At 39.9% G+C, this 12,857-nt stretch overlaps 1 protein-coding gene across 1 annotated transcript in view; it reads right to left on the bottom strand.

Annotated features, from left to right (window-relative positions):
• Positions 1-12,857, bottom strand: part of stxbp3 (syntaxin binding protein 3) — a 37,206-nt gene that overhangs the window by 7,305 nt on the left and 17,044 nt on the right. Inside the window, exons 7-16 of the mRNA XM_089000958.1 lie at positions 11,610-11,755; positions 11,312-11,405; positions 10,984-11,108; positions 10,751-10,849; positions 10,559-10,616; positions 6,943-7,008; positions 5,745-5,825; positions 5,469-5,604; positions 537-643; positions 284-382 (exon numbers count right to left, since the gene is read on the bottom strand). Coding sequence (XP_088857084.1) covers positions 284-382; positions 537-643; positions 5,469-5,604; positions 5,745-5,825; positions 6,943-7,008; positions 10,559-10,616; positions 10,751-10,849; positions 10,984-11,108; positions 11,312-11,405; positions 11,610-11,755 — 1,011 coding nt within the window. The remainder of the gene's footprint in view (positions 1-283; positions 383-536; positions 644-5,468; positions 5,605-5,744; positions 5,826-6,942; positions 7,009-10,558; positions 10,617-10,750; positions 10,850-10,983; positions 11,109-11,311; positions 11,406-11,609; positions 11,756-12,857) is intronic.

Raw genomic sequence — 12,857 nt, 5'->3', positions numbered from 1 at the left:
GCACATTCTCCTCCGGGTCCTCCCACATTCCAAAAAACATGCATTCAAAATTGTCCATAGGTGTGAGTGTGAGCGTGGATGGTTGTTTGTCTCTGTGTGCCCTGTGATTGGCTGGCAACCGATTCAGGGTGTCCCCTGCCTAGTGCCCGAAGACGACTGGGATAAACTCCAGCACCGCACATGAATCTCGTGAGGATAAAGCAGTCCGAAGACGAATGAATGAACAAATGAATTATAATTCAATAAATGAAGTGGCATAATAACCAAAGTATTTCTTACTGACCTCCATTACATCTTTTATGGCAGGAGTCCACCTGGAAAGGTTGTACGTGTCTTCCTGAGATCTGTCCCGTCTGGTTGGTTTGCGGGAGAAACAAATGGGCTGAAAACGCAAGTGCAATAGAACATAATCAAAACAGAATTATGATCCAAACAGAGTGTTGACAATAAGCCTTCATGTCGTTTTTTTCAATCATTTAGTTGAGCAATTCTGTGTTGAGTAAAGTTCAATCAATGAAGTTTGATTATCCACATACAGACGTGATGATGGGGACTCCAAGCTCTTTCCAGTTTAGGATAACTTCCCTTTCATCTTCAATTTTCACATGTTGGATTAGTTTGTTCAAATTCTCATCTGTTGTTCCTGGTAAAAAAAAACATGAAATAAGCCAGTTTCCAACTTGGTCTATATCTGCTGCAAAATGATAAAAAGTACCCAATTAAACTGTACTTTATATCAAAGTCCAAAGACGACGATACTAGTGCAGCGTGTTCTACCGGAAACAAATTCCTTGTGTGTTCTACATACTTGGCAATAAAGATGATTCTGATTCTGATATGGGATTTCAAATATGAGTACTGATATCATTGGAACGCATAAGAAATAGGGTTGAGATAGAGTCCCCTGCAAAAGTAATGCGAAGGACCATTTCTTTTCTTTCTTTTTGAGGCACACAGAAGATATTTGAGATTCAGATCAAAAGATGAATCAAAGACAAAATGTCAGAATTCCGACTTTTGTTTCATGGTATGAATATCGAAGTGTGTTGTAAACACCTGAGGACAGAGTACCTTTTGTTTGTCGTTACTCATCGTTCAAACCAATATGTATGTATTGCATTGTATTTTGGACAGTCACCCTTATTTCTAGCTCCTATAATTCACTGATTAACTTGATTAACTTTTTTTTCTGATGAACAGGGCAGGGTTCGCATATTGTTGAGAAAAAAAAGCGTGAGAGCTGAAAAAATGCAATTTTGTGCCTTTTGCTTATAGAGGGTTGACATAAGAAGTGTTCACAAGGCATACATTTGCATCACTGCTCCACTGATGTATTTTGTTGCGATATTTCTTACACTGGTGTAAATTTTGTGGGAAGTTCACGCATATAAAGCTGCTTACAAAAGAGAAGCGCGTTAACCCCGGTACAGCTCTGTGTAAAGTGTTTCCTTTCTCCCGCCTTCTTTGTCACATATCGAAAAACCATGGTTTATACCAGTGATGTGCCCGCTGTGCCGAAGCTCCGAGGCGTGTGCCAGGTGAAACCATTTGAGGTTTGAGACGTGTGTAAATTTCGCTTGTGGCCACGCCCATAGCCTCGGAACACACATGGCTACGCCCGATGCCTCGCGAGACGGGATTTCTACGTCATTACCCACTCGAGGATTCAAAATAAAATGGTGCGCCGAGTCGACAATGAGCTGACAGCTGACGCTGACACACCCAACATCACATCTTCAAAGAAGAACATGGCTCTCTTAAGTTTCCAGTTATTTCTACAACTCTGATTTTTCTTTGTTAGAGTGGTTAGAACAGATACTTTTTGTCACAAAAACATTGATGAAGTCAGAGACAGAGTCAGTTTGTTTATGACTTTATTATGGGTTAACAGAAAAAGTGATCAAATCTGCTGGGTCAAAAATATACATACATGATTATGAGTGATTACAGGTGGTGACTTCTCTGGGGCCATTTAAATAGGGGTCATTCGATGCAAATGCCCACAAACGCTACAATGGGAATGTAAAAGGAGCTCAGCATGGATCTGAAAAAGTGAATCATTGACTTGAACAAGTCAGTAAAGTCACTTGGAGCCATTTCAAAGCAGCTGCAGGTCCCAAGAGCACCAGTGCAAACAATTGTTTGTAAGTTTGAAGTGCATGACACTGTTTTGTCACTGCCACGATCAGGAAGAAAACACTAGCTATCACCTGCTGCTGAGAGAAAATTGGTTAGGAGGTTAAGATTCAACCGAGAATCACAAACAAGCAGATCTGCAGAGAATTAGAAGCTGCTGGAACAAGGGTGTCAGTGTCCACAGTCCAGCATGTTTTGCATCTACATGGATTGAGAGGCTGCCGTTCAAGAAGGAAGGATGCCCTTGCTCCAAAAGCGACACCTTAAGGCTCAAACGAAGTTTGCTGGTGATCACATGGACGAAGAAAAGACCTTCTGGAAGAAAGTTCTGAGGTCAGCTGAAATAAAAATAGAGTTGTTTGGCCAGAATGCCCAGCAATATGTTTGGAGGAGAAAAGGTGAGTCATTTAACCCCAATACACCATGCCAACCGTCAAGCGCGGTGGTGGCAGTATTATGACGTGGGGCTGTTTTGCTGCCAATTGAATTGGTGCTTTACAGAAAGTAAATAGGATAATAAAGAAGGAGGATTACCTTCAAATTCTTCAAAATAACCTAAAGTCATCAGCCCGAGGATTGGGTCTTGGGCACAGTTGGGGGTTCCAACAGGACAATGACCCCAAACACACAACAAAGGTGGTGATGGAATGGCTAAATCAGGCTAGAATTAAGGTTTTCGGATGACCTTCCCAAAGTCTTGACGTAAATCCCATTGAGAACTTGTGGACAATGCTTAAGAAACAAGTCCATGTCAGAAAGCCATCAAATTTACCAAATCTGTCAAGAGGAGTGGTCAAAGATTCAACCAGAAGCTTGCCAGAAGCTGGTGGGTGGCTACCAAAAGCCCCGAATTGAAGTGAAAATGCCTGAGGGATATGTTGCTAAATATTAGCGCTGGTGTATGTATATTTTTGACCCAACAGACTTGATCACTTATTTTTGGTTCACCCATAATAAAGTCATAAAAGAACCAGACTTCCTGAATGTTTTTGTGACAAAGAAGTATCTGTTCCAATCATTCAATCACATAAAAATCAGAGTTGGAAACTCAAGAGAGCCAAGACATTATTATTCATCACAAGTGTATGTAAACCTTTGACCACAACTGTAAATAACAACTGTAACAACTGAAAGGTGTGTCTTGTTTGTGTGTCAATGTCTATCCGTCCATTTTCCGTACCGCTTAGTCCTTATTAGCCGCTTATTAATACCGCTTATTCCTTATTAGGGTCGCGGAGGGTGCTGGAGCCTATCCCAGCCATCTTCGGGCACTAGGCGGGGGACACCCTGAATTGGTCGCCAGCCAATCGCAGGGCACACAAAGACATACAACAATCACTGTGACACTCATACCTAGGGACAATTTGGAGTGTCCAATCTGCCTGCCATGCATGTTGTTGGAATGTGGGAGGAAACCGGAGAAAACCCACGCAGGCCAGGGGAGAACATACAAACTCCACACAGGGAGGCCGGAGCAGGACCTCTGCACTGTGAAGCCGGCGTGCTAACCACTCGATGACCAGGTCGCCCTGCCAATGTCTAAAGTAAAGCAATTATTGTTTCAAGTAACAAACGCACATTCATTCACATCACAACTCCTTGCCATTTTTACGCAAGAGGATTCGGGCTATCGCAGAGGTCTGACTTAGTTTAATAAGGCGCTTCGAAATCAAATGTATTATTGTTGTTGTTATTGTTGGATTATTTTGCGAATTACCCCAACAGTTATTATTATTTTCAGAATCCTGACTTTCATCTCAAAATTCTGACTTTGAAGTGAGGATTGTCACTTTAAATTTGGATTAGGAGATAAAAGTGAGAATCGTGGCATCTCTATTTTGATTTTTACTCATGGTTTTTCTTTGATACTTTGTATTTTTGTTTGAATGACTGATGTTTTAGATTTTGTTCCTGCTGACTTTATGTTAATACAATTTCTCAAATACAACCTGCTGCTCCCTCCTGCCTGCTTATTTTGGGATCCACCACAATAACCACCTTGCAAACCTTGACAATTTTATTTTCTTCATTGGCTCTAATCCTCTTCGATACCTTCTAACCCGTCTAATCAATGGCAGCATTTTAATCACTTTCTCTGTTTTGACATTTATTATTCACGTGATGGTGCAGTAGAATAAATGAGGCCCCAAGATGCATTGGCCAAAAAGTGAACAATTTGGATTGCGAATCAAACCTCTGAAGATGAAGGACACTGATTCGCTGTGGTGACCTCTGAAGGAAAAAGCCGAAAGGAAAAGAAGAAGTTTATACTTCTCTAGAGAAATCAATGCAGTGGGGCTATTATACACCATAAAAGGATAAGAGAAAGGAAACATGGTGCAAGTACAACAGAGCACGAAATACCATATGTACGCGTAGTCCATATACGGTATGTCCGCATGTCCACCCTTCTCACACGTAGCGAGTCTACTCCTGTAGCATAGCGAGTCTATTCCTGTAGCATAGGAAGTCTACTCCTGTAGCATAGGAAGTCTACTCCTGTAGTGTTCACATGTTATTCCGGAATAAATGTTTAAACAAACTTCCCGAGTAGCGTTAAATTTACTCTGCTTTCAGCTGTTTTCATAGGCTACACCGGTATAACTTTGTGCGTATGAACTCTCGATGTGGGGCAGCCCTGTGGTACACCGGAGTCAAAGTTGCCATGTGAACACCCCTAGGCATTCCACAATCTGAACACATTCTAACACGATCAATGCAAATTTTTGTTTTCCACCATCTTGGACTCCCTATTTCTTCAACTTGTCCATGATCATCACCATGCTATCTGTTCTTGTGTGTGTCTCTAGCAGGTGGCAGACAAAGGCATTTCCCTCAGTCTGCACACATGATGCCAATAATCATTAGCCATGTATTTAAGGCCTGACAAGTTGCCTGCTGCTTCTTTGGTTGTTGACCTTATTACCACTTGTGCTCAAGTGTTGTTTTTTAGACCTCTCAATCTTGTCATAGTCAACCACGTTATGTAAGTACAGTAAAGTCTCGTTATATCGATATCGGATATATCGATAGTCCCGGTTATATCGATACTATTTCTTTGCACGCACTGAGAAAATTACATGCAAACAGGGTCGGATATATCGATAGTCCCGGTTATATCGATATTTTTTCGGACTCCCTTGAATATCGATATAACGAGACTTTACTGTATTGTCATTGTTTAGTCATTTTATCTTGCTTTTGTTTTTTCCTGTGAATTTTCTGTTTTGGAGTTTGTCGGTTTTATGTTTTTTATAAGAAACATTTGTTAATCATACTTTGTTTCTTCATTTTTGGGACTGAACATTACAACGTCTGTAAAATAAATGTACCATTGACGCTGAAGATGTAAAGCAGCACAGCTCTGATCTTGTCATACGTAGAGTAAGGGGACAGTAGCACTGGCAACAGAGTCCTCATGGGATCCTTCACTTTCACTCCATCCACGTCGGAGCCCACCGCAAGGTCCTACACAGTAATAATAAATATAGTTGTTTAAAACTTAACAAACAACATGCATTTCAAATCTGCAAACTATACAGATGTAAGGTTTTAAAGCAAGGTTAAGTAATCCAGAGATTTCACCAAAACGAGTAACTTTGACAGACCTGTTCGGCTTTGCAGAGTTTTTCTACATTGTTGGAAAAATGTATCATACAATCTTCGGCCAATTGCAGGTGAACAGTTTTCTAGTGTTAAGAGAAAGAAGCAAAAAACATAACATCACCCATATTTGAAAATTGAAAAGCCATAAATAAAAACAATATGAAGCATTGCATGCAATGACACACACAACCTAAAGGCCAACATTAATCAAATGGGAGAGGAATGAACAATCAAAACTCCTGGTGGGCAGTCACATTTTGTGCCGTCCCAAAGATTAAATAATCTTTTGGTTTTTTTTACTTTTGATTCCTGCTTCATTAATAACGACCCTAACACCTGGTGTTGTTTATTCATGCTTTCCAAAAAAGTACAACTATTACTGAGAAGCCAGCTCTGACTCTACATTCTCTCAACCTTGTGAAAAAAACAATAAGAGAAAACATACATCACACACACTTAGTGCATTGCTATTCAACTACATAATTTTCAAAAAGCGACACCGGCCGAAGAGTCAGACATGTGCTTTTTCAGTATAATGACCTGACATGAGTGGACACATTTTATTTTTTTTATGAATTACACACTTACCACTGAAAGTCAGACAGAAGAAGACAAGCCATCCAGGGTAAAAGTATAGTTGCCATCTGTTCTATTGAGCAAGCGAGTGAGGGTGTTGCTCCCAGTACTCTGTTTGTAGTTGTCTTATAAACCTTTTGTTTCCGTGTGTATCCAAACAGAGGGAATACAGAGCAATGAAGTTGTTTTGTTTCAAAGGTCCACAACAGGTTGTTGACCCCCAAGACCATATTCACTTCGTTTCAAAGCAAACACATGGGCTTCTCCTCAGCAGTTATTGTGATTGCATATTTTGTATGGGATTAAATGTTGAAAATATGATTTTTTTCCTGTCTATTTTGTTTTTGTCTGTAGTGGCATGTTCGTTTGACTGTAAACCTTAAGCAGAAGAAGAGGGTGTAATCAATTACACTGGATTGTGATCTGTATGCCTCACTATTGCTCCTTGCCATTGCGGAGAAGTGCCAAATTGACACTTGAGCTGAAAATTTTCTGCAGGTCAAATATGGTACATGGACCGTCACTTTATCAGGCCTGGCGTCATGGCTAACAGTAAGTGGGGAATCCCTGTCAAGAAAGTCCCATAGCTGTGTGCAAGCCAGTCTCTGCAACAATGCAACATACCTGTGTTAGCTGTTTACGGAATGATGGCATCTTTTTCATCATTTGGGCCAAATTGCTAATGGTGATCTGAAAACGAATGAATAAATATATAAATGTTTTAAAAATCAACAAAACAGTACATACTGTAAGGTGTAAGTACAGTAAAGTCTCGTTATATCGATACTCAAGGGAGTCCAAAAAAATATCGATATAACCGGGACCATCGATATATCCGACCCTGTTTGCATGTAATTTTCCCCGTGTGTGCATAGAAATAGTATCGATATAACCGGGACTATCGATATATCCGATATCGATATAGCGAGACTTTACTGTAGTTACAATCCAAAGCTAAAATGAATGCACAGATGCTCCCCAATTTACAAACATTCGAGTTACGAATAACCGTACATACAAACATTTTCGCAGGTACAGTATTTCGAAAAATGTTTGGAAACCAGTGGTGGGCCGTCAGGGCCAGCAAGGCCTTCTCTGCTGGCCTAACATAATCAGACATCATTATCATAATTATAATAAAAGTCAATTTCATTAAAAAAGTATTTTTCTAAAAATATATATATAATTATTCTACATACTGTTTTCTTGATGTTATATTATATCCATTTGGTTATGCTCCTTTCAGTGTTGTAGTTTTAGGTCAGAGTTTTTAATCCAATCAGTATTCAGCTAGCTTGTGTCACCAGGCTGTATCAAATCTGATCAACACCTTCAGAATCAACAGTGAGGGCGTCTGTGCGCTGTACATGAACGGGCACATGTAGTTGATATATAGTTGCGATAGCCAATCAGATCACGAGTTGGCACAGTAAGGCCAGCTAGAGGGCCTCGCGTTGAACATGACGTACGCGTCCTGTGATTGGATACTCACTTTACCTCAGCCCTCAGCGTAGGCAGCGCTATGCAAATCAACCAAGCTGACAACAGATCAGACCGGAAACTTTAGCAGAAAAACCAAGTATATCTACTCGCTTTTTTAACCCACAATGGCTGAAGGAGAGGACAACTCAGATTTGGTAGCAGATATACTCGCAAGGCCATTCTCAAGACGGACCTTTCAGGAGAAGCTAGACCTTGTGAGAGGAGGCCGGCCGACCCCCGAGCAAGCTAACCTGTTCCCCAGGCGGGGAAAGGGTTTGTGTTGAGCGGTCATTCTCGGCCTTAAAGCGAATTAAAACATACGCCAGAAACACGACTGGACACACGCGGCTTTCAGCACTGGCCTCCATGTCGATAGAAAAGGATTTATTGTTGGAACTGAAACGCACAGACAAACTGCACAACGAAGTCATTGAAGTCTTCTTGAGGAAAGAAAGGAGAATGGATTTTGTATTTAAATAAGTGTTTTGGAGGACAACCTTTTTGGTGAGTGAAAACATTTTTATTAACTTATTTTTTCACTTTTAACATGTTTTTGAAATGTTATTTCATTCATATTAAATCAATGGTAAATAAATGAAATCTACAAATCTACAAAAAAAAAGAAAAAGAATCTTGCTCTTCTGCAGTGTGTAAATAATGTGCATTGGCGCAGCTGTGTGATTGTAGTGGAAGTACTCAGAGACTTGTGTGATTGTGTCGCTGTCGCATGTAGGCCTATTCTCAAGAACAAATAAAAAAGATTTGTTTACTTTTATTTTCAACAAATAGTTCGTTTTGTGAACGTCTTGTTGTTTTTCTTATATTAAACTGACATTTTGTAATTTAGCGTAAAATCTTGTTAAAGATTGCATATTCTTGGTGGACTTCATAAAACTTTGTGGACAAATGATTTTAAATTTCCTTTTATTTTTAAGTGTTTGCAGTATCACGTATAGTGACAAGTTCTAATTGCTGATGCAGACTGATTGATGTGTAATTGCTCCGGAAAATAGCCTGTGTTGTAGACGATTAAGGTGATGCCACGCCCAGTACTGCGTGCATGTGCTTTTGTAAATGATATCTCCAGCCGTTGTGTCATAAATTATGGTATTATGAGGGATATTTGTTCAAGTCGGACTAAGCAGGACTTCACTGAAGGCCTAGGTGTGAAATGCACGGACCGCCATTGTTGGAAACAGATGCTGTAAGTTACATTTTGTATTGCACATCTTTTCCCAACAGCAGATTCTTGTCGGCCAAAGCGTACCGAACTTAAATTCAATTGCATTTATAAATAAAACACGAGAAGGATCTGGAACTCCACAAATTGAAAACAGACCATTTCAATAGATGTGCTGCTGATAAAATCATGATCTGACGACAGTGACATTGTGGCAATTTTAATATTCTGATATCACAATTTCCCTATTATCGTTACATTCCTATGATAAGTTGAAAGTCATGTTTCTATATGCTGCACTAATTCATGATTCTAGAAAAGTGTAATATATCCAGAACCAACACACAACGGCCGCACATGCAGTCCAAGTTAAAGGTTTTTCTGAAATTAATGCCGTAAACATCCCTTTACTTTGCCATTAACTTGACCAGAATTCCAAGCACTGATTTGCATTTCCTGACCAACACCCAATCAAGAGTGGTTGTCATTGGTACCACAATGCATATTGTCATTGGGACTTATTAATTAAAATTAAGACCTTAAAAGTAGCAAGGAGACTTTACTTTAGATTTGTTCCCACCTCCAACATGATTCTGGACACATATACATTAGGAAACTATGACTGAGTAGAACACAAAATGAACTTTGAGCCATGTTTCTTATACAGTAAAAACACTGATAGGATGATCAGAATGCATAGTGCTTGAGTGTGTTTTGGTCGATTTCGGTTGCATCCGTTGACAATCAGAATTGCTCGGGAGTAAAATCCCGTGAGACTGTGCGCGATGAAATGAGAAAACATATGGCAGCTCCCTTACCGCGCTTTTCGCCAGTAAACATGCACTATGCTATCTATACGTCTGTGTAAGCTATGTGTATGCTATCTAATTTCTATCTATTAGCTGGCTATCTATCTAGCTGGGTGGCTGGCTGTCTGGCTGGCTATTGGCAATATATCGAGTGTACGCTGTCGTGTGTGGCTGCCGCTGCTGACCCACAGGAAAAACGTATCCTGTGACTGTAAAATGACCTTGAGGGTTTTGAAAGGCACTTATAAATGAAATGTATTATTATTATAATATAGCTCAAATGCTGACACTGTGGCATTTCATCCTGACACTGCATTGAAACGACAAGTTCAGCACTGTATTTTCCAGTGTATAAGGCGAACCCATTAACCTTCATTTTCTTCAAAAGATCACCCCGCGTCTTATATGCCTGATATGTGAATTAATGTTGAGTCACAACAGGTCTCGCAACTAATGTCAGCAGGCACCAACTCAATTTCCCTCTGTAGAAGAAGTAGTGCACGGTCCATGCTGTGATATATACAATGTAACCCCATCCTGTACTGTAGCGCCTTATAATGTGGTGTGCCTTATTAATGGAAACTTTTTAAGGTACACATCAACAAACGTTTTTGGGTACACAGCAGAGTAAAATGATGCAAAAATAACATAAATTACAAATAGAAAACTATGTCCAGAAATATGCATTGTAAAAATATTAGATATCCGTGTGTTTTGTGGGTGAGGTTTCAGTATTATGTAAGTGAAAACAAGTACAGCCCAACTGTACCTTCCCATCTGGTTGTTTCTTGGTAGCAGATATTTCCTTTACCATCTTTGGGATTTGTCTGTTTTAGGAACATATTTAAGTAATGGTTAGTCTCGTAAAGAATATGGAGATATGGAAATGTTTACGTTCCATTAGACCACCATTTATTTTATTATTATTTTATTTATTACAATTTTTAATTGTCAGACTTACTCAGACACCTCAGCAATGTGCTTGTGCCTCAGCTTAACCCAAAGCATGTCATCCTCATTCAGCAGAGCCTGCTTCTCTGAGCCATCTTTAGACTTGTACCTGTCAACACCAAGACCTACTTTGTGTTATCAGGATAACCAGACGTGTATTATTTGTTTGCGACCGTACAAATGTGGTGTTTTCTTAGACATTGAAAATATTGCTGCGGTTAACAAAACTGAAGGGTACATTACTTGTATGTGGCATTCTGGATATCAATGAGGTCATAGGCCATGGCCTGGTAAGTCAGCTCATGCAGAATAGGGCTCACAGGGTCAAAGCCTCTTTCCACAATCAGTAGCTGGGCTTGAGTCTTTTCCTGGATGGACAGTGAAACAGCAGCAGTTACTGTGATAAGTGACAGCTGCTTTTATAAAGAGAGCAAGATTGGAAACAATTTAATTTAGGTGACAAAAAGCAATTGTGACAGCTTGTTGCATTTTCAGAATCAGAATGTACTATATTTGCAAAACTAGAGCTTCATTTTCTTTAACAACATTCTCAGTGAAGCAGGTGTCTAACCTTTTTCTTATTGCTGTCATCCATCTCATAGTATCGCAACAGTTTGTTGTCCACCAACTCTGCAAGAGTCTTCGCGTACTCCATGTTGGTATCTCTAGTAGCGAAAATGTGTTACCATGCTATCACAGTTAAACTTAATATACAAATTATACACAGCTATAGCTTGAACAATAACTATAAGTCTATAAAGGTTAGGTGTCAATTCCTGTTGGTTATAAACAAGCTTTTCTCATCAAAAACGAGTTTCTGCTTGAGGATAAGGCATGTAATCTGAGTCAAAATATTGTCTGTAGTGTACTTTTTGTATCGGACTCCTGGGTACTCATCCAACGTGGCGCAGAGGGTGACAAGTTGGTCTGCAAGTGTCTCCAGTGTCTTTTTTCTGTCCTGACTGTTGGTACTGTAGATGCTCTGAAAGGCTCTCGGATTATCACAGGTGAACACCTGAAAAGCATACACACGTTTTGATTCATTTATTTTTTTATTTATAACTACTGTAGTTCTTGTGGGCTTTTTCCCTGTCTTATACTGTAGGTTATAAGACTGAAAAATGCAAACACCGCCCGTAACAATGAACATTTTACATGAATCGATTTGCCATCTTAAAGTGAACCATCAAACTTTGTGGTCCATTCAAAAAGAAATAAATTGTCTGCAAATATACACAATAACATGAACGGACAACAGACACCTCCCGACAAGTTGCGTCCATACTTTGTAAAATCACTTCAAATTACTTCCACTGACCGCATTTTACAAAGATTCCACCACATATAGCTACATTTTTACTTTTTAATATTTGCACTGAATATTCCAGGTTATTGTTTTCGAGTTGATGGCGATACCGGAAGTGACGTAACCTGAGGAACCCCCTGAGTTGTTGAGCATGAAAGCAACACACAGAAGATTTCGAGTGCATTTTTGGTACTTGGTTTAGCCTGAAAACATAGCGTTGAGCGTGAAATTAGAAGAAAAACTACATAAATAACGTGATGGTGAATCATTGTGTGGCAGCCAATTGTGGTAACACGCATAAAGAAGGTGTACGTTTACATAAATTCCCAGCGGACAAACCATATACAGTGAGACTTCAACTTATGAACGCCTTATAATACGAACTTTTCATCATACGAACGTCAAATTTATGAAAATTCAGCCTTATAATAAGCACTATTTTCATAATACACACCCACCACGGCCGGTCGATCAAGCACACAACCTTCGGATCTGGCGGAGTGATCTTCGGTGGAAGCACAGGACCGAACAGCGCTCCAGCCGGCGCTACTTTCCACACCTCCTCTCATTGAATGCAAACGTCGATCGCTTGGAGCTTTTTTGCTGATAATTTTACTATTATGGGACCGGAAAATAAACACCACAGGCTCGTGTTCAGCCTCAGTTCAAATGTGGTGCGTTACTATGAATAAATTGAAGAAACTACCAGCCGTACACGTCTACTCTGCTCTGTTTATTTGTCATCCAAGACTTGGGGTGCGTTCAGGTTCGAGAATAGCGCACGATTTCGTATGACTCTATGCCAGACATG

Source organism: Hippocampus bargibanti, linkage group LG07 (genome assembly GCF_051943395.1).
Source record: "Hippocampus bargibanti isolate YZ-2025 linkage group LG07, ASM5194339v1, whole genome shotgun sequence".
Lineage (NCBI taxonomy): Eukaryota > Metazoa > Chordata > Actinopteri > Syngnathiformes > Syngnathidae > Hippocampus > Hippocampus bargibanti.
The sequence above is the reverse complement of the archived record's forward strand: the minus strand, read 5'-3'. Positions and strand labels throughout refer to the sequence as shown.